The 22,685-nt window shown below is 40.9% G+C and overlaps 1 protein-coding gene across 1 annotated transcript; it reads right to left on the reverse strand.

The window, feature by feature from the left end:
* Positions 1-4,294: 4,294 nt before the first annotated feature.
* Positions 4,295-21,933, reverse strand: LOC124277947. Its single transcript, XM_046713663.1, has 17 exons — positions 21,794-21,933; positions 15,838-15,930; positions 14,673-14,842; positions 12,709-12,882; positions 11,515-11,677; positions 10,797-10,938; positions 10,591-10,719; positions 10,182-10,264; positions 9,620-9,799; positions 9,225-9,406; positions 8,917-9,061; positions 7,899-8,270; positions 7,413-7,721; positions 6,312-6,485; positions 5,879-6,069; positions 5,381-5,558; positions 4,295-4,718 (listed from the first exon to the last, which is right to left on the reverse strand). Exons 1-17 carry the CDS (start codon positions 21,849-21,851, stop codon positions 4,624-4,626), a joined length of 2,838 nt encoding a protein of 945 aa, XP_046569619.1. The 5' UTR covers positions 21,852-21,933; the 3' UTR covers positions 4,295-4,623.
* Between the last annotated feature and the right edge of the window lie 752 nt (positions 21,934-22,685).

The raw sequence follows: 22,685 nt of genomic DNA on the forward strand, positions 1-22,685 counted from the left end.
ATAGTGAAGTGTTCAAGATTTAAATATAAACACAAATGTTCATTCTATTGATGTTCACTCTAAAGTCTAATGTAAATGTGTAAATATGTACATGGGTTTTTCATGATGTAAATGTGCATGCCAATGGTCATGATGTGAATGTGTACACTGATTCTATTTTTCGTAATAATTGCGTAAAACATCTGTGACAAAGTAGGGGTTTATAGGTAATTGTTTACGAAGTTCATGCTTTTCAAATTTTGTCTACAATTGTCTGTGACTCAATAGGGGAAGTGACCGAATATGACAATGTAAAACATATGAATGTGGAACTATTAAAGGGATATTAATTTGTAATAAGAAATTAGTTTTCTTCTATATGTCAGTCCCTCCTGGATTCCGCGGTTGCAGAATAAATCGCAGAAATTAACTGTTGATGCAGAAAAACATCTGGTCCGCGGAAAATGCATTTACCTGCAGAATTTGCCATTTTTCTGCCGTGGAATTTACTTTGAAAGTTGAATCAAAATTGACTATCAACCTTAACGAAAAGAAAGGGTAAATGTCAAAAGTATGATTGGTTACACAAAAACAAACTGAGACATTTGTTAAAACGATATTTTCAAAATATTCCTGAATAAAGATGATTTATTCATAAGGTAATATTTTCTTCAGCACCTTACAATAATATTATTTGACACTGCAATTATGTTCACAAAATCGATCTTTTTGAAGATTGAAATTGCATGATTTTGTGTTTTGCAAGTATTTAACTGCTGAAATGTTTGCAGAATTTTGAAAAATAGGATGCAGAATTAACTTTAATTTGCTGCAGAATTCTTAAAAATTTGTAACGGAACCCAGGAGGGACTGATATGTGTCTGTGTTGATAAAACAATCTGATTAACCTTATATCAACTCCATGTAATAGTTCTGTGAAAGGTCTGTGATCACATAAGAATTGACTGTTAACTGTTTAGAAAAAAATATTCATTTTAAATTTTCCTCCCTTGGGATTAATTTGCCATCTGTTCGGACTCTGAAGTAGTTTATTCCAATACATGCATCAATGTGTGATAACAACAGTTTTGCTTGTGGGTACACCAGTCATGGAGGCTGTATTACAGAGTTAATAGAATGTTAGTTTGGAGTGTACTCACCATAACAGGTTGTTAGTATCGGTAAATATTTTCGTAAACAATTACAGCTATGGAAAGTGTGTTGGGGCAATGCAGAGTTTCATCTCTTTGTCATGACAGAATCGCAAGTTCGTTGGTTTAAACACCACTTTCACCCTAATTATGTGTTAGGTTTGTTGTCTTCATACCTGGGGTGGTGGGTTACACCAAATGTGTAAATGTCGAACACCTGCACAACAGTGGTCTTTTCTCCCACAACATTCACACAGACTGTGATACGACTAAAATTCTGTTTAAAGTGAGGTAAATCCTAAAGATATCCTAAACAAACCAGTTTTTTCATTTATTCTTTAGGTACCCATGTTCTTTCAAGGCTTCTAGCTTGTAGAGATTCACAAACGTGCTAACATGTAATTTTTGTTTGTATGTTTATCGTATGTATATTTGTGATTTAGTTGGAGTGGATGTAACCAGCTGATGACCTGGGCCCCGTTTCATAAAGCTGTTGTAGCACTACGACTGTCATAAGTCTATTTTACAGTATAGAAGGTACGACGGTTGTACCGATACGATAGCTTTGTGAACCGGGGCCGAGGTGAAGGCCATGTAATTGCTGTCCTTTCACAATTTACTCACTGCTATGACATTGTTCTGTTTCAGTTGACATGAAACATTATCAGATCCTTTGTTAATTGTTGGTTCAGAGTCTTATTCCATGGAGACTAGGGTGAGAGCTTTACCATAATAAAAGTAGCCAATATATTTATGCATGATGAAATCCTTGAATGTGATATCTTGGCTAGTTTTGATGTATCCTTGTAAATGATGTTTATTGTTGTTATGCCAAAGGTTATGATAATTGAGATATGTAATGGCTGGTTATGATCATTGAGATATGTATAATGGCTAGTTAGGAAAACATTCAAATAAGTAATGTCCTGGCTGGTTATGACTCAACCTGCCTGTTGATGTTGGTCACTGTGATGATGATGATGATGATGATGATGATGATTGTGGATGTATCATTCACATTTCTGATACCATACAGTCTGTTGATATTGTTTTCATGTGTCATATATTATTTATTATGTTGCAAACACACCATCATGGTTAATTCTGGAAACAGATCAGAATTTAGACTATTATTTTTCCTGAGCAAACTGAGCATGTGATAAGATAAGGATGGCGTGGTCAGACTCACTGACTCAGTTGATGCAGGACGTGTATTCCAGTTGTGTAGATAGATGCTCAGTCACTGTGTGGTCCGCAGTTTGTAGAGACTGCTATCATACAGTTGGAACATTTCTGAGTGTGGTGTTAGACAACAAGACAAAATTAAACGAAATCATTCTGGAAAGCAAATAAATTCAGGTATATCTTGTCTAGGGCTTGCTATTGTTATAGATGATAGAGATCGATAATTGTTAACTAAATGTCGATCAGTTGTTGATAAATATTGGAATAGTTACTTTGAGCAAAATGACAGAAAAACTCAACATATTTCACTTGGCCAGAGTATGGTGACATATTTATACATGGATGGCTAACAAAGCATCCTGAATGTATTTTGGCAGCTGCAGCAGCAGCCCGTGAATAAAGGCATAACTTTGTGCAGTGTGTGTGTGTAAGTTAAAACTGTATTTCATCGCATTAGTTTATGTACGGTATTATTGATGACACTTTCATATTGACAATCATTCATAAATCTTCCCATTGACTATAATTGTGATTATCAATCTTTTTAGCCAGCCCTAATCTTGTCGATAGAGGCATTTCATAAGACACCTTCAAACAACCGGGACAACATATATGTTGTTTCTGCAGTAGTATTTAAATGTGTATATTTCATCAACTATTGCAGGGAACAAGGACTGAGTAATCATTTCAAGGTGCTGTTTGTGTTCTTGTTTGCTTCTGGTTCATAAAGACCACATGTATAGTGATACTTGAAGTAGGCAGGCCAAAGCTTGGTGGAAATAAACTCTGCACACAGATGCCAATGGGTTTAGTAAATTTTTTTAGCTTCTCTAGTTTGAGTGTGTTTACATGATGAATGATATATATTAGTTTCTCCAAGGTAACCTACTTGTGTGGCTTCATGATATAGGATATTGCTGAGTGCGGCGTAAAATTTAACTCACTCATGATATAGGACCCATGAAGATCTGGGTTAGAATTGGTCTTCAGTAACCCATGCTTGTCGTAAGAGGTCAGTAACTGGATTGGGTGGTCAGGCTCACTCACTTGGTTGACACATTGTCATATCCCAATTGCGTAGATCGATGCTCATGCTGTTGATCACTGGATTGTCTGGTCCAGACTCAATTACTTACAGACTGCCGGTGGCGTAAAACTATACTCACTCACTCACGATATGGACAATGAGTCTGTGGAGACAATGTTATCACTCACTGACAACTGGTTCTACATGTCAGTTTGATGTGTATTATTAACCTGGCCACCTGGCACGCACGCACAGATGAGGAGGTATATGAGTTGTGAAATGTTATACATACAACTGTTTGAGCCAAGATGATTTTGTCCTTGAGTTTGAATACCATAATTCTGTAGTGATATTTTCTTGTATTTGCAATAAAAAAAATTCGTTCTGCACTTAAAACAATTTCTTATAATGAAGATTCCCAACAATAGTTAGTATGTTGATGTAATCATAATCTTATTTCATTAATGTTTGATGTCAATTTTTGCCAAAGAGACAATATCTAAACAAAGTGCACTCTCAAGTTTATTAAGAAATGTATACAAAACACAGTCAATATGCAAAATAATTGCTGAATAAAAACATTGTAATAAGTTGGACTAAAAATATTGTTCCATGGACAGTTGGACAACCATGGAACTGAATGCTTGTTACTTGATACTTTTTACCTTTAAAAGAAAATTAAGAACATCATGATAACTCTCAGTTAAATGTTTGTTTAAAAACCTGTCTTGAGTATGGTGATGATAGGCAGATTGGAGCATGGTTACTGAGTCATAGTATCTAATATAATGTTTCACAAGAAGTGTCAGGGGCAGATACAGCTTTTTGAGAAAGGTGTGTGTGTGTGTGTGCACACTATTGAGAAAAGGAAGGGTGCACACTTCATTTTCACTCAAGAATCACTGGTCATTTAATAAAGGGGGGGGGGCTGCACACCCCTGCACACCCCCTCTGGATCCGCCTATGAGTGTGTTGATACAAAGATGGTTATCACAGATATTTGATAGTCTCCCTGACACAGATCATAGGTAGATAAATGTACATCAGTTGACACTGTGTGGGAGCCATAAATGAAGAAAGTATATGGGCTAAAACAAAAGAAAACTAAAGGAAGGTCTCTTTTCTAAATATCCCAATGTTGGCTGCATGAAACATCATTGTGAGCAAAAACAATTTTGTCTATCAGTAATATAACATTTGAGAAAGGATTGCATGACTTGTACAGCAGATATAAGTGACTGAACTCTGGACCAAGGCAGGCAAGGACTGGAAGCATGGCTCCTACAGTTCCATGTTCACCCACCTCTTCTCTCTGTTGGTGTAGCGCTCAATGAGATCCTCACGGATAGCGGTATCAAAATCACGTTTTGCCACATCTGCAATAATAACCGGAAGATGAAATCTGCATTAAAATTACATTTAAGTGCTCTCAGGACACAAACTGTTTACAGTTGAGAATGTCCCACATTAAATGCTCGGAGTCAAAAGGTCGATGGACAGAAAAGTGTGTGTATTTGTTCACTGAAAAGCCTGACATGATACACCACTCGCGCAGAAACCAATACTCGGCAGATATCTTGTACACTACGTACCTGACATTGTAAACGCAAGAATGGACAATTTCTGGCCCAGCCTGTAAGTTAAATGAGCTTTGATCCGACCTGTTGTTGGTTTTGCCTTGTAGACATCTCAGAAACCACTGGATCAATCATACCACCCCAAGAGGTTCGTATCTGATTTCCAATATGGTCACTATATCAGCCGTATTATCTTATCAGTAATGTCTGTTTATGATGTCTGCCACCGGTAAGGCAGACCTTTTCGCGAAAACATTGATACCCACCTACCTGACAGCGATACAGGGAAGCATGTTCATAACACTATCAGAATCGTACAATGGATTTCTTATTGGGAAAAGGGTTTTTAGCCGCTTATATTCTTTGTACATTTCAAACTATTGAATACATATGTACGTTGGTTACAGTGCCGTTACACAAGTTTTTTAATTTCTCTGTTATGATGTCATTGCTTGACTTACACTTGGGAAGGTCCATGATGTTGTATGGGGCTATGAATTCCCTGGTGACAGCTGGGTAGCCATTAGTGGACCACTCCAGGATCATGTTCTCAATAGCAGCACTCACAGCATCCTTGCTGCCTGGGCTTGACACGTACACCTCGACGTTCGTCACGTTCTTGTTGTACAGCATTACAACCTGTAACAGGCAACCCATCAGCTGTACAACACACAGTTTGACTTGAGAGCATCATTGTTGCTCGAGTGGACTCTCACACCTCGCATTCTCGTTGGACAGCATTACTATCGCTAACCAAATAAACAGGGCGATGACTCGTCATAGTGCAGCGTCCAATTTGGATGATTAAGAATATTCGTACAGACTCACCCTAACGAATGACTATGCACCATTTTAGTTCTCTGAATGTGTAAGTGAGTTAGAAACGTGCTTAACATCAATGAGGATACATATAACTTGCGCCATCGACTGGAATTGGAAAACGGTTGACAACAGTGTACCTGGAGCGGCTCTCTGAGCGAGGAGATGTCAATGTCATCGTACACCCAGAACTTGACCTTGCCGGTTGCGTGGATGGCATACAGACGATGGAGCAACATCATCACAGGGCTGGGGTTTTCGGCCTGGGGGTAAAGCTCATGTTCTACACTTTGCTTTGGGTCAGGCCGGAACACCGCTTCAGCAGAGTTGACTGGATGGTAATAACACAGATTCAATATACAGCATCTCTGACCTACCCTAATAAAAGTTGAATACCAGTTTTCAGTCTCTCATCGCCATGTTTTATATATATTATATAATAAGGATGTGAGCCAAACTGTAACGTTCAAATCTTTTCTAAGTTAGCTGGTGGTCAACTAGAATACAAAACCTATTTGAATAGACAGTGTATTTAACATGCTTACTGGACCCTGATTGTGTACATGCACTTACTGACGAGGAGAAATAGTTCCGCGTCCTCAATGCTGTGTTCCAGACTGGCGTAACGCCTCAGGTCAGCGTTATCACGGGGGAAGAAGTTGGAGATGGTGTTGTCGTTCATGAGACCAAAGGGAACCCAGTGTAGGAAGTTATCACAGTGTTCCAGTTTACTCTCGTATACACTTCCTGAGACACATTCATAAACATTCATAGTCGCAACATCATGTTGTTGGTTGTGGAGTATTTTCTTGAAAAAGTATTTTGTATTTACTGATCATAGGAAACTGTAGACAATATTCACTTAATGCAGAATATATTTCAATGTAAACTATATATTAGACTGGATGTTTCATAGGCGATACCCAGAATTGAAAGTATATGGCATCTGCTCGAACATAAGTCATCGTTGATCAGACTCGACCACACTGTAAGCAACAGGCCACACGGTCGAGGTACGATGGTACGCCATCGTCCAGGTTACCGAATCTGGCCGCCCCATCCGTTAGCACAAGCAGGGCTACCTGGGACTCCCCACTGGGTGACTACTAACACCGCCTCACCATGCTGTTGGTATATACTTAGAGATACTTCTATACATCTCCAGATTTGGAGGATATGGCATATTTCATGATTTTATTGTTCATATAAAACGTGTGGAGTATGCATTAATGCTGTCCATTTCTGAGCATTTTCAGTCCTCAAATGACAAAGTTTTAAAAATTGCCGGGATACTTTTAAGTGAATATGTCTAAGAAATTCACAGTTGAAATTACGTGATACCGAAAACTACCTACGTCTTGTCATTTCTCTTCATTTGAATTTTAATATCTTATTGAAGAAATAATAACAATCATTTGCAAATACATGAGATTAAATTACAATACATGAGATTGAAGGAGTTCAACTGCATTCGAAATATGCATTTGTACAAAAGAATATTTATATATATGAGAAGACCAGGAATCTGCGCGCGCTGCTGTAACGTTATATTAATGTTACAGGATAACAAGGGGAGAATAAGAGTTATCGTTCTTGTTTGAAGTAGTTCTGTTCATACTGAACTAGGTACATATTTGACATATTGAGTCTCCTGTAAACCCGTGATGTGCTTACCGTCCATACATGTTCCACACAGCCCCATGCACAGTTCCAGGGCCTGTCTCACCTCTTCCTTATTGTGGTAGTGGTGCTTTCGGTTCACCTCAGTCCAGATGGACTCGATTTCCTTGTCTCGGAACTGCTTCGTTTTCTCACAGAAAGGCGTGTCAGTCTTAGGCACGCAGTCGTCAGGGTCGGGGGCTGCGCGGCGCCGTCGGAGGACATGTGGTGGGGGTGTGTGGCTGAAAAGGGGAGATTGCGGGTAGGGAACATTGGCCGATTTCTTAGCCTCTTCAATGTCATCGGGGTCCACTAGTCTTTTCTCTGAAAACAGCATGGTGCTTTGTTATCACGTGCACAATGGAATCACAGTCCAGGTTTCTATATCACGCGTTTAAACATTGTTAACTGGCCGGCTCCATTTGGCAGTTGTAACTATGACTGCTATCATTATGTTGATGTTCTACTGGAACAAATCCCTCATGTTCTAATGAAACTAACCTATAGCGGCATCAAAACGTATTTTCAGCTCTGCCTTGTACACGCCGATGCTGCCGAATTCATGGGGTATGAGGTTGACATTATCTGTCCACACATCAAAGTCGTCTCTCATGTCCACAAACACCCGATCAGCGTACAGCCCCACCCCCATCTCCTGGCGGCCTTCAGCGAAAACCGGCGCACACTTGTCGACTGCCACCTGGGCCAGATGGGATAAGGTGTGGCTGTTGGGGTTGTGTGAGGAGTTGTGGGTCACCTCCATGGCGAGGCCGAGGATGAAGGTATTGTAGCGCTGGTCGAAAGGGTCGATTGTAAGAATCTGCTCCTTGGTGGAGATGAAACCACGGACAACATCAATGCCTGTTGCTGGATCTGGTAAACAAAGCGTTATATTTAGTTTAAGATGCTACATACGGGAGTTGCTGTGTTTGCTGCATATTCCAGGTAGGAGTACCTGACGGTGGCGGTATATATACGTGTCTGGACGAGACAATCCTGTGACTCAATCGATGCAATTGGAAGACTATGACACACATCAACCAAGTCAGTGAGTCTGACAACATGACGTACCTAGGACCAATTCTAACGCAGATATTCATGTTTAAGTTCATATATGAAAATCTTGTATATACTAGCAGGCATCCATTGCTGACAAAATGCAGTGTGGCCTTCATACACAGTTGCGGATGTCACCATCATGTTGGAATAAGCGTTACTCTCAAAGACGTCTGCCACTAAATTGTCCCTTCTCGAAATATGTTGTTGACATGTACTATATAGTGTCACACATGCCTGAGAAACGCTCACAGAATAGTCTAGATAGCGAAACTTATCAAAGTGTTGTGTTAATGCTCTGAAAGTCAAACAAGGCTCTCCAGCTTCCCACAGAACCAACCAAACTTGGACTTGACATTTTGTTACCTATAATCAAGAAGTTTCAGGAACATTGTTATTTTGGGGGCTGATTTGCTAGTTTCGTTGTTCGCTAGTTTCGAATGAAATTGGTTTTAAGTTATACCTCCATCGGCGTTCCGCTTGTTGTGATAGTGAAGTAGCTGAGAGTAGCACTTGGGTATGAGCGAGTTGAGACGCAGGTGGCGAAACTCGGGATCTTTGGACGTGAACTGGCCCAGAGTCGTGTCCTCAGCTAGCAAATCGTCCTCCTGAACATGTAACATTCTACATCATTGTTTGAATAACCTTGATTTAGAAGGTGAAATGTCATGTTTTATAACATTTGAATGATATTAAGACATTCGATCGTGATTAGTGTCACATGTAAATCATCTGAAAGGTTTCTGAATATTCATAATTTGCCCGACTCACCTGGCCATTAGAGTCAAACAATGGATAGTCATCATATTCTGACTCTCCAAACTCCACTGGCAGCCTGTAGTCGTCGGCTTTACTGTGTGGCGGTTCGACAGCCAAGAGCATCGTCTGCTGGAAAGCCATCTTCTGTGCTGCATAGCCCTTCATCTTTCTCACAGCCAGAACCACGTGGTCGCCTGAATCCCAAGGACAAATAGACACGCGTACAAGAGGGTTCTCTTTCCATATTCCCACTGCTTTATATAACATTTCAGAGACGCAAACTAATGATGCGATGCAGGCTGGTAGATGTATGTAGACGGTTAAATGCAACGAGACTCTACTGTTTAATCGGCAGATATTGCTCTTAATTCTTCCGAAAATACTGATGTACTCTAATATAAAACTACCATTGTGTTTGATGAAGTCCACTCCAATGCATTGGGCCAGTTTGGTAACAGTCTTCAACCCAGCCCCGCCATTTTCCAGCTCAAGAGTCAGTTGTCTCCCTTCTACATGAAGCGAGCTGGCCGAATAGTCCGATTGGCCCGAGTATGGTTCGACAAATGCCTTCCTGACGCGCAGCTTGTCTGTGGGATAGAGTGATATCATACAGGGCCTCACAATTCTTATCTCTGCTGTATTGCACGAAATGTCATTGTATGTGCAAATAACCACACATATTGCTGAAGACCTATCTAAACATAAAAATGTGAACATTAGACAACGGTTATTCGGTAAGTAGGCATTTCATAACGGAAGCAGCTTAATATAGATTGTATCTGCATGGGGACATTATCTGTATACTGCTTTAGTTGCGAGATCAATTCTATGACCTTGGACTAGTATATCGCATCTATAGATAAGACTATGACTTATAATACCTACCTCTACGAACATACATGCATTTATATCCGTAAACTGGATTGTATGTTAGAGTTACTCATATAAGGTGGGGCGCCATGCACTCACCCCCTCCAGTGTTATCCCTAGTGAGTTTCTGTAGCACACGCAAGAAGTTGTACATCCGGGCACTCATCAGGCGGCTAGCACATCTGGCAATACACGCGACAGGGTAATAAAAACTCAACACTCTGGTGATGAAAGCTGAAAACATTGTATCTGACATATTTCGATGCGGTATGATCAATAAGAATGCAATAGCTGCAAAAGTCTCTCGCTCATATTTCTTGAAATACGGTCCTCGCCTATCGGTGATTAGTCAGTAAAATTAGTTCCTACGATGTACCAGTTGATCCAACTGATGTAGTAACCAACATAATGTAATGTTATTACGAATATATATCGAGACATCTGAGATGATTCCATTACTGAAGTAGTCGCTGCATCATGGTGCAATCACCATCTCTGTTTGACTCACCTCTTGGAGACATGGTTGCCAGCTGGGGAGTTTCTGCAGTCTACACAGGCATTGCCTTCCTTCCCACACCAGGTTGCAGACCGCTCTGGGTTGGAGAAGCCCACATTAGTGCCTTGATACTGGACCAGTCTGTAACACAAGTGGGCAGTGTAGTAAATATCAGACACCCGCTTTGTCAGTTTCCGGGTATAACAGTTGGCACTTACTTGATGAAATCTTCTGGCGTGTCTCTAGTAATAGGTTGGTCCACCACGCCCACCAACTCCTCGGGTGTGGTGACGTCACTGGGGTGGATCTGACCACTCTCCAAACCCAGGAACCTACTGCAGTCGGGGGACTGGACGGGGTCTATTCACGGAGGATGAAACAACAACTGTTAGTAGCACAGGTTTATCCCTGGGTACTGATGGCGTAACTTATAATTTCACCTTCTTTTCGTATAGATCCCTTTAGGTACCAATGTACTTAATCTTTATAATTGTACTTGATGTGTACATTTAGTTCTTCATCAGTATTCCACTAGCGTAACCAACAGAGAAAACAGAACGATACATTCTTTATTCTGGACATTACGGTCCCTAGATAGGTGATAACTGAGTGAGTGAGTCTAGATTTACGCCGCACTCAGCAATATCCCAGCTATATGGCTGCGGTCTGTAAATAATCGAGTCTGGACCAGACAATCCAGTGGTCAACAGCATAAGCATCGGTCTAGGCAACTGGGATGCGATAACACGTGTCAACCAAGTCAGTGAGCCTGACCACCCGATCCCGTTAGTCGCCTCTTACGACAAGAGGTCATAACTGAGGCATATACGCTGTAGTATTCATGTCTGAGAACTTTAACAAGTGGCGTGGTATTTACACCAGCTGTACATCTAGGTAAGGAAAGTGGCGTCATCCTAACTGACAACATCTACATACCCAGTCCCTCGTTGATCAAGCTCTGCGCCCACGCCGGGAAGTTTGCAGGGCTTATCTCGAAGCCGGGCTCGGCACTGAAATGTGGCTGTGTATCGACAGCTCCTGTCATGTGGATGTACATCCCTGTAGCCGTCATGATGATGCCGATATCTCGCTGAATACGCTGTGGCAGTCACAGTACATCGTTAAACACATACAGATGGGGATACATAGAGAATACTAAACGATGTCCCATGTAATACCATTTTTATGAAACGAGTGAATGATATGAATACCATTCACGAGTTTCATAAATATGGTATTACACGGGACATCGTTTAGTATTCTAGTATTTTATTTTTCTTCACCCAACATTAGCAAAATAATATCGAGCAAAGTACCTTTTTCCTTAGAATTCAACGAGTGTGATGAAACTCAGCTATCCGCGAGTCAAGTCTAATAGTCTAATACTATTGTGACAGAGGTATTAGCATTGTGACGTCTTAACTGTAAACCAATTTGGCGTCATACGTACGGCATCACGCGATGTTATTACACAATGTGTAATAACATTGTAAATTTATTAAACAGTGATATCTTCAACGGATGAGTAATAAACAGTAATTCAACAGACGATTGTTTCTCGCGAGAATGCGAGATCGCGAGAATGTCCCTTACAGTATTCCATACATAGTAGATATCTTCAACATATATACTCAAAGGCAAAAGTTATTGTGATTGACTTGAAGTTAGATATGTGAATTAACAACTGATATTTTTATGATGAGACTTTTTTAATATTACAGGAAAATAATTCCACAATAGAATTGCAAATGACGCATTTTAAACTTTTCTGGCGGACACATGCTAATGAGGTCACAGTGAGAGAACGGTCAAAACGAAATCCACACAGTCAATAACGTGTATGTCCACCATGAGCATTGATGCATGCTTGACACCCGCGCCTCATAGAACCAACCAAACGTCGCAAGAAGTCATGTGGAATGGCATTCTATATCTGTGGAAGCACCTGGCGGAGTTCCTGAAGCGAGACTGGGGGATTTGGCCAACGTCTCAATATGCTCTCCTCTCGAATACTAATATGAGTTATTAAAACTTTCTCAATTAAATTAAAAAAATGCGTCGATCACACCAACTTTCGCCTTTGGGTGCATGTATCCACTAACAAATTGTTCCAATAAAATTGATTTATACCTCGAAAATGACTGGGCAGTGTTTAAGCGCTGCCTTGGCGATATTCTTCACATCCCCAGAGACTCCGCTCTGAAACTCGATATAGGCCCCGGTGCCGGCTTGGGCATAGAGGTCCTGAAGGGAGGTACTTCCACCAACTTCGCTCTTAGTCTTGTACCCACTGGAGATCTGCGCCTATAACACAAGCATGACATCGTCGTATACTGACACAGTAATGAAAGTGTCTTACAGCCTACAAAAGAGTGGTGTACATCAAGAATAGATGGGCGACAAGTGAACTTGTAATGCAGATGGGCTTTGGATAACCATGAATACCGCAGTACGCGTGACCAATTAACAATAGTAATTAACGACCAAGTAACATATTTTATATTTGGGATTACATTTTCTTAGTAAAGCACAGATTCTATTACTTTTGTTTGGATTCGAACCCACACCCTCAGAGTCAAGCACCTTATCGCCAGCACACAAAGTCATGCAGCCGCCTAACCCGCTCAGCCCAGCCACCTGTACTTTACTAAGAAAGTGTAATCCCAATATAACATATCGTACATTTGACCACTTTCTAAATGGCATTGTGTGCCCATTAACAAAAACTGTCACTATGACGTTCAGTAGTATCATAATTATTTTAGACATAAAGATATTCATGTGTATCTCTTTATTGGCCATATATGTCGATGATTGTATTTGTGTGGAATACGTAACATATTAACGCGTGAGTAATTGATTGTACACTGTCAAATATGAAGAATTTTGATAGTGCGATGCATGTCAAAGTGTAGTTTTCATGTTAATTGACTTGTTGCCCTATCTGTAAACATCTGTATGATTGATGAGGATTAGATTGCCATAATATAGTGTGTGCATGGAAGGAACAATGTGCTTATGGGCAGCAGGAAGCAGCATTCTGAGAGTTTACTGGTACATTTCCTCTATTCTGGTAACGAGAATAGTTTCACTGGAACTTCCATCACGCAAACATCCGCGATATGAATCACTCCACTGCTAATTCCGCTGATTATAACCCAACTTATATCCAGTTACCACCAATGAAATAAACGCCGTTGCAGCTTTTATTCTTTATATGCCAAGATATTATATCTTTAAATAAATGACGAAATCTGTAGCTTACATCTGAACTAGACATTACAGCAGACTGGGTGTTTTTACCATTACCACTGTATCGCAGCTATTAAATGCTATCAATAAATAACGTTTGCAATGAATGTAATCAGTTCCTATTTGCTGACAACAATTCACTGTATAAGGTGTTGATACTTGTCAACAAGTTAGTTTCTTTGACAGCTTCTACCTGCCCTTATCAACACGCGACACTCTTCGTGGTCCCTGCTCTAAAATCCAATTCCATAGATCGTATGTGAAAGATACCAACAATACCACAACTTGTATACATGTCTGTCAAAGATTGCAGTACTAGTAGGGGGGACTATTGAGGGGGAAACAACTATTGCGATAGCGATAGTCTATTGCAACATACTATCGCGATATCGATAGTCTATTGCGACCAACTATTGCAATACTATTACAATAGGGTTTTTTCTCCTTGAATTGTCTCATTTGAAGTCATTTCCCAAATGAATGTATAGTTTAGATGAAATAAAAACAAGTAGTGTCAGTCTCTTTTATAACTCACAAGAAACTTGAAACCCAGATCAAGTGAACAGTTAAAACATAAACTCAGTGAAGCTGCAAGTCTGCACCCAAACAATACAAAAATACAAAACAACATAAATATTTAATAAAAATAGATAACCATCCAAATACCCGTTTGGATTGAGAATTTATCAACGGAAGTCAATTAGTTACACATACTATAGTTACACATACTATCGATGTTATCGGAGACTCAACAATTGCAATCCATCGATAGTTCGATGCATCGTTACAGCCCTAAGTATTAGTGTTTCGATGCTCTGTGGAAGTGTCTCTAGGGTCCTCACCCGTGTATTCTCGTTTTGGAGATCATTCAGGATCTGCTGCAGACAGCTGATAAACACAGGGTGCGCGCGGAAGTAGTTAGAGCTCTTGGACCGGAAGTTGTGGACCATCACCAAGAGGGACATTCTCAGCTTGTCGGTGTTGCCAACAGAACTGTCAAACAAACTGGACCCTACAAGGACACAAACATACATGACTGAAGAACGTTGCAACATTGAGGGGTATACATGCTGGTTCCTGTATAGTCTACATGGACGCCACCAGGCCAGGAGCAGTTAATACACGGTCCCCCCACGTTCTCAATGTATACCATACACGTTAGCTAGATGACACGTCAAATACTTACAACATTGCCGCATTTGAGTACAAGAGTGAGTGAGTATGGTTTTACGCCGCTTTTAACAATATTTCAGCAATATCACGACGGAGAACACCAGAAATGGACTTCACACATTGTACCCATGTGGGGAGTCGAACCCGGGTCTTCGGCGTACACGAGCAAACACTTAAACCACTAGGCTACCCCACCACCCCTTGCGTACAAGAATTATGTATGACACCTGTGGAGATGTGTATACTCAGTGTGTACTGTTGGGCAAGATTAAATTCCTCAACTCGATTCCATGTTATAGGTATCAGAGGGCGCAATTCAATGATAGGTGAGGCGAAATAGGGTTTAACGTCGTACTTGAGAATATTTCGCCCGTATCACAACGTGTATGCGTGTGTATGTGTGGCTGTTTGTACTAGCCCAGACTTAAGCTGGTTTTATAGTGCTAGCCCACTGAGATACCGGTTCCATGCCACAGTTAAGCATGAATACCCCACTCAGACACCTTATACTGACTCCGAGATAGAAGTTTGATATAATACTGTAAATTTATCTGTACCTGAACTCTCTACACCTAAAGTCTGCTTTACGAAATACGGCGACTTTACAATACATAGAGTACATACTTCATGCCTGTATTACTACATTCAGTATTTATTGTTCCCAAATTCATCTTTTGTTTGGCTGTACATGTCTCTTGATCACACAGATCGTACTTGCTCTACCAGTACACTAGTTCCAATGTGTGAGTGTGTTCTAAAACTCATGCATTGAGAGATCTAGCAATGAATTGACACACATGTGAAAGTACTGTGGAAATAACAGAGTGGACGTACCAGTGACCTTTGGGTCTGCATATTCAGAATCTCCACCCGTGATGGTGGCTGGGTCGACCACGGCTAGTCTCTTACCAGACTCGAACAGTACATCTGAAACAATCACAGACCACTGCAGTGATAACACTACATCTGAAACAATCACAGACCACTGCAGTGATAACAACATGTTACATATGCCTGGAATAAAACAGATATATCATTGATGATGAAGAAATACAGATAAAGCTTAATATTGTCTTGAAGTGGGAAATCGTAACCACGGCGATAATGATGACATTCAAACGCAAAGTTTTCCCGTTCGTTTACACGTCAAGGGAAACACAAATAACTCGTGCAAATATTCACAGTCGGACCCGACAACCTAAATACAGGTTCTACATATCAGTCACTGTGATCGTTACAGTCCAATACAAAGGAAATAAAGAGGAATTCACTTGGCCGGTACCCAGTGGCGGTAAAGCGTGGCGGTCAGTGACCTCATGGTGAATAGTGATTAGGCTGTAAGGTCTCTGTACAGAATAGATGGTTAAAGGTTCAATGTTTACAACCAAAGGCAGCAGGTACTGGGGACACACTGATACTGATCAATGTATCGTCCTGATCAGGGTAAACCCACCTCAACAAGGTTCCGTATGGTATTTGAGTTTTAGAGGAGACTTGGAACATAATCTGCTCGAAACACATCGAATGGATTTATACAAGGGCAAAATAAATAATGAAAATGTGATGATTAACCTATCCAGTAGCCTATGTATTTGGAAACTGCAAGTGAACACTGTTTGTTTTCTGACAAGTACCAGTTCAGACAGTGAGCAATATCGCTGCATATAACTGCACAACACCCCCAAGTCCGTGATGGCTGGATGCCGCCCAGGTCCCCCGGCCGGATGTTCTGGTTCCACCACTGTATTCAGGTATACAGTGGTATTGCGTAGTATGGGGCTCACGGATGTTCCTACAGGTACTTAAAGTACCCACGTAACGATCTTCAAAAGAAGCCACTATTTTAAGAAAAACAGCTCGCCCTACTCCGATGTATAGTGTAATAAAGTACACTTTTCCCCAGAACTATTATAGTTAAAGTACGAGGACGCTTGCTTTTGATAATCCACAGATGCACTGTGAACATCGGCTTAGCTAGCGAACGTTATCGTGCCGCTGTTTATTGTGAGTAGAGCTGAAGCCTTTTTTCATCGAAAAAGTTAAACGTAATGTTTCCAGCTGTGATGTCAGCGAACTGAAACACCCGGTGTTAGGCACTGAAGTAGACAGTACTGATCTATGGCAACTGACATGCATCGTGACGGCGGTTACCAAGGCGACGTTCGATTACGAAGGGGCAGACTAGAATGGTGTAGTGACGTCAATACAGTGTGACTTTATCAAAAAGTGTACGTTATCGCCTGATAAAGTACTGTCGGCGCCTTTGATCTTTTAGCGAAGCATCTCAGAATATGCAAAATGTCAGAGATCATATATATTGCTGCTGCAATATACCACATAACCTGAAACACAAACGACCTCTATAAATCTCGGAGGCTTGTGACAGTCAACGTAGCACGTTTAGTAAAGTAGAGTATGAGGCTTGAGTAAACACATCTGCTCTCGACACAGCCAATAAAACGGGTATCAGGTTGTGTCAGGATACATACATGTTAACCGTAAGTGATAGAAACGGGATAAGCGTCAACGACAAACACCAACGTGCATGTACGTTATGTCTGTAAGACCTTGCACAAAAACAAATCTGATAGTCAGCTCGCTTCTCCTGCAGTAGCTCTATACACATGCTTAGGATGTCATTCCAGACAGACTTTAAATCTTTCGTAGCTGGTCGATTTATCTTTGTAGGCCGTTATTTTGATCAATATGTTTGAGTTTGCTTATCTTTTGAGATTTAGTTGATTCCATTTATTGCTTGTGTATGGCCCAGAGATGCGTAAACTGCGGATCGTCTGCAGGGTACTGCTATGCCGGGAACAGACCTCTACGTTGCGTGGCCAGTAAGTTCAGTGTTCTACAGTCTGTGGTGAGACTATGGAACAGTAGACTAACAACTAGTCTCTGAAATGAACATATTTTACTGAAAAAAGTTCATAGTAAAAAAAAATATATATAATGAAAAGGAGCCCTAAGACTTTCTTCATTTTCAGAAGCTGAGGAAATCTAGACTTGCCACATTTTCTAGACTTGCTTGGCCTTTCTTGGATATATTTGCTTCAGGGTCTGTACGACAGACTAATGGAACAGGTACTAAGAAATTCTCAGTGTAGACGACGGGGCCCGTTGGGAGAGTCCCAGGTCACCGACAAGAGTACAGCATCTGTTGGTATGATACCAAGATCGACGGCCTCGAACAGGGAATGTAACTGCCGCTAGCCTACGCAAAGATACTGCCAACTGACATCAATGACCAGCAAAACGTCGTAACTGAGGATCGCTGGTCACTTGTAATGTCTGAAAAATAATTGAATGTGACACATCGTGGTCATGTTACGAACATGTCAAAATGTCCAGTCCCCACCTAATCATCTTCCCTGATCGATGGCATCCATAACGTCTCCTGTCATATCTCACTACTGCGAGTTATGTGAGCCTGATCCGTTCATTGTTATCATAAATTTGTGACTAAAACTGATATCTCTTCAACTTTTAAGGTTTGTAAGATACACCACCAGTCCTACCGAGGGTTAAAAAGGATAACACACATGTTTGTAAGATACACAACCAGTCGTACCGATGGTTAAAAAGGATAACACACATGTTTGTAAGATACACCAACAGTCGTACCGAGGCTAAGAAGGATAACACACATGTTTGTAAGATACACAACCAGTCCTACCGAGGGTTAAAAAGGATAACACACATGTCTGTAAGATACACAACCAGTCGTACCGAGGGTTAAGAAGGATAACACACATGTTTGTAAGATACACCACCAGTCGTACCGAGGGTTAAGAAGGATAACACACATGTTTGTAAGATACACCACCAGTCCTACCGAGGGTTAAGAAGGATAACACACATGTTTGTAAGATACACCACCAGTCGTACCGAGGGTTAAGAAGGATAACACACATGTTTGTAAGATACACAACCAGTCGTACCGAGGGTTAAGAAGGATAATACACATGTTTGTAAGATACACAACCAGTCCTACCGAGGCTAAGCAGGATAATAGACATGTTTGTAAGATACACCAACAGTCGTACCGAGGTTAAGCAGGATAACACACATGTTTGTAAGATACACCTAAGAAGGATAACACATGTTTGTAAGATACACCACCAATCGTACCGAGGCTAAGAATGATAACACACATGTTTGTAAGATACACCTAAGCAGGATAACACACATGTTTGTAAGATACACAACCAGTCGTACCGAGGCTAAGAAGGATAATACACATGTTTGTAAAATACACCTAAGCAGGATAACACACATGTTTGTAAGATACACAACCAGTCGTACCGAGGCTTAGCAGGATAACACACGTTTGTAAGATACACAACCAGTCGTACCGAGGGTTAAGAAGGATAATATACATGTTTGTAAGATACACCACCAGTCGTACCGAGGCTAAGCAGGATAATAGACATGTTTGTAAGATACACCCACAGTCGTACCGAGGTTAAGCAGGATAACACACATGTTTGTAAGATACACCTAAGAAGGATAACACACATGTTTGTAAGATACACCACCAGTCGTACCGAGGCTAAGAAGGATAATACACATGTTTATAAGATACACCACCAGTCGTACCGAGGGTTAAGAAGGATAACACACGTTTGTAAGATACACAACCAGTCGTACCGAGGGTTAAGAAGGATAATACACATGTTTGTAAGATACACCACCAGTCGTACCGAGGCTAAGCAGGATAATAGACATGTTTGTAAGATACACCAACAGTCGTACCGAGGTTAAGCAGGATAACACACATGTTTGTAAGATACACCTAAGAAGGATAACACATGTTTGTAAGATACAGCAACAGTCGTACCGAGGCTAAGAAGGATAACACATGTTTGTAAAATACACCTAAGAAGGAGAACACACATGTTTGTAAGATACACCTAAGAAGGATAACACACATGTTTATAAGATACAGCAACAGTCGTACCGAGGTTAAGAAGGATAACACACATGTTTGTAAGATACACCTAAGAAGGATAACACATGTTTGTAAGATACACCACCAGTCGTACCGAGGGTTAAGAAGGATAACACACATGTTTGTAAGATACACCACCAGTCGTACCGAGGCTAAGAAGGATAACACACATGTTTGTAAAATACACCTAAGCAGGATAACACACATGTTTGTAAGATACACCACCAGTCGTACCGAGGGTTAAGAAGGATAACACACATGTTTGTAAAATACACCTAAGCAGGATAACACACATGTTTGTAAGATACACCACCAGTCGTACCGAGGGTTAAGAAGGATAACACACATGTTTGTAAGATACACCACCAGTCGTACCGAGGCTAAGCAGGATAATACACACGTTTGTAAGATACACCAACAGTCGTACCGAGGCTAAGAAGGATAACACACATGTTTGTAAGATACACAACCAGTCCTACCGAGGGTTTAAAAGGATAACACACATGTTTGTAAGATACACCACCAGTCGTACCGAGGCTAAGAAGGATAACACACATGTTTGTAAGATACACCAACAGTCGTACCGAGGCTAAGCAGGATAACAGACATGTTTGTAAGATACACAACCAGTCCTACCGAGGGTTAAAAAGGATAACACACATGTTTGTAAGATACACAACCAGTCCTACCGAGGGTTTAAAAGGATAACAGACATGTTTGTAAGATACACAACCAGTCGTACCGAGGGTTAAGAAGGATAACACACATGTTTGTAAGATACACAACCAGTCCTACCGAGGGTTTAAAAGGATAACACACATGTTTGTAAGATACACAACCAGTCGTACCGAGGGTTAAGAAGGATAACACACATGTTTGTAAGATACACCACCAGTCGTACCGAGGGTTAAGAAGGATAACACACATGTTTGTAAGATACACCACCAGTCGTACCGAGGCTAAGCAGGATAACACACATGTTTGTAAGATACACAACCAGTCGTACCGAGGCTAAGAATGATAACACACATGTTTGTAAGATACACAACCAGCCGTACCGAGGGTTTAAAAGGATAACACACATGTTTGTAAGATACACCACCAATCGTACCGAGGCTAAGAATGATAACACACATGTTTGTAAGATACACCTAAGCAGGATAACACACATGTTTGTAAGATACACCACCAGTCGTACCGAGGCTAAGAAGGATAATACACGTTTGTAAGATACACCACCAGTCGTACCGAGGCAAAGAAGGATAACATACATGTTTGTAAGATACACCAACAGTCGTACCGAGGCAAAGAAGGATAATACACATGTTTGTAAGATACACCAACAGTCGTACCGAGGCAAAGAAGGATAACATACATGTTTGTAAGATACACCAACAGTCGTACCGATGTTAAGCAGGCTAACGCACGTTTGTAAGATACATCAACAGACGTACCGAGGTTATAGAATCATAGCACGAATGTTTGGTAGATACACTAACGGTCTGTGGTAATGGCTTCACCCACACTGATAATATACATAGAGATATTCGTTCAAGCATATCCACCGTTGGATTCCGTCGCAGTGCACACACTCACTAGCTATTACACCTAAACATTTACACCTTGGGCTTGGTGTATCTTTGATTCCTTACCATAAACATATCAGACAGGAGTAGAAGCCGGGTGAAGAAAGTAGATGTATCTATCATGACAAAAGACGACCTTGTTGTTGCCACTTACAGTGATATGTATACGGCAAAGATGGACGTTTGTCACTTGAGAATTTATTCATTATAGTTAACGAAATGAAATCTTTATCATTAACTGTGACCTTACCTTCACACACCACCGCATGGGTTAGATATAACAGCGACAGCAACCAGAGGACATCCATGTTGATCCCTTCTCGAGGTATGGGATCCCGGAACTAACTCAAGTCAACAACACTCCTCTCAACAATGCGACCTGAAGAGAGCTGTGCACCACGACAGTACTAGAACATACGTCACCACTATTAATAGGGAGGTAACTGGTGCGGGCATGACAGTAATTGACTTAGTTATTAGAGCGTGACTTTCCGTCTTCGATGGGGTTTGATCATGTGTCCATACACCGTGACCAACTTTCATTTGTATTCGAAAACAATAGTCTTGTTTACTCGATGTTTCTCGCTTAGTTATAATTTATTCAGGTGTGTGGCGAGAATAACAGAGCGTGTTCAGGATACAACCATGCTGCTATTTACTCATTCGCTGCAACCAGGAAGTGTCGCTCAAGTCAAGGCGTGTTCATTTACTCGGCCGGTCGAGCACATGCGACTGCATGTGACTGAATGACCCAGTACCTCTGCTATAAGTGTTGAAATACAACACCTGACTAACCAACCTTCTCCTCAATCTGATAGATCACATCAATTAAATTAGGTGAAACATTGGTGTTTAATACATGAGCATATGTTCTCACACTCACTCACTCACACAAACACTCACTCTCTCACACACAGAGAGAGAGAGAGAGAGAGAGAGAGAGAGAGAGAGAGAGAGAGAGAGAGAGAGAGAGAGAGAGAGAGAGAGAGAGAGAGAGAGAGAGAGAGTTTTGTTTTCAAGTTGCCTGAGCAGTCCGTCGTCTCCCATTCCCATGTAATTATATAGATTGAAGTCTATAACGTATCGAAAACATTCGATATTTGAAAACATATTAAGCTTTTGTGCGGCATATATGAAATTGT

Source organism: Haliotis rubra, unplaced genomic scaffold, assembly GCF_003918875.1.
Source record: "Haliotis rubra isolate DU_JTF1 unplaced genomic scaffold, ASM391887v1 Scf23, whole genome shotgun sequence".
NCBI classification, from domain to species: domain Eukaryota; kingdom Metazoa; phylum Mollusca; class Gastropoda; order Lepetellida; family Haliotidae; genus Haliotis; species Haliotis rubra.

Coding starts and splice junctions, on each gene's coding strand:
- LOC124277947 (XM_046713663.1), bottom strand. CDS start 21,851: ATGGATGTCCTCTGGTTGCTGTCGCTGTTATATCTAACCCATGCGGTG. Junction 15,931..21,793: donor CCATGCGGTGGTGTGTGAAG/GTAAGGTCACAG, acceptor TGATTGTTTCAG/ATGTACTGTTCGAGTCTGGT. Junction 9,407..9,619: donor GGACTTCATCAAACACAATG/GTAGTTTTATAT, acceptor CTTGGGATTCAG/GCGACCACGTGGTTCTGGCT.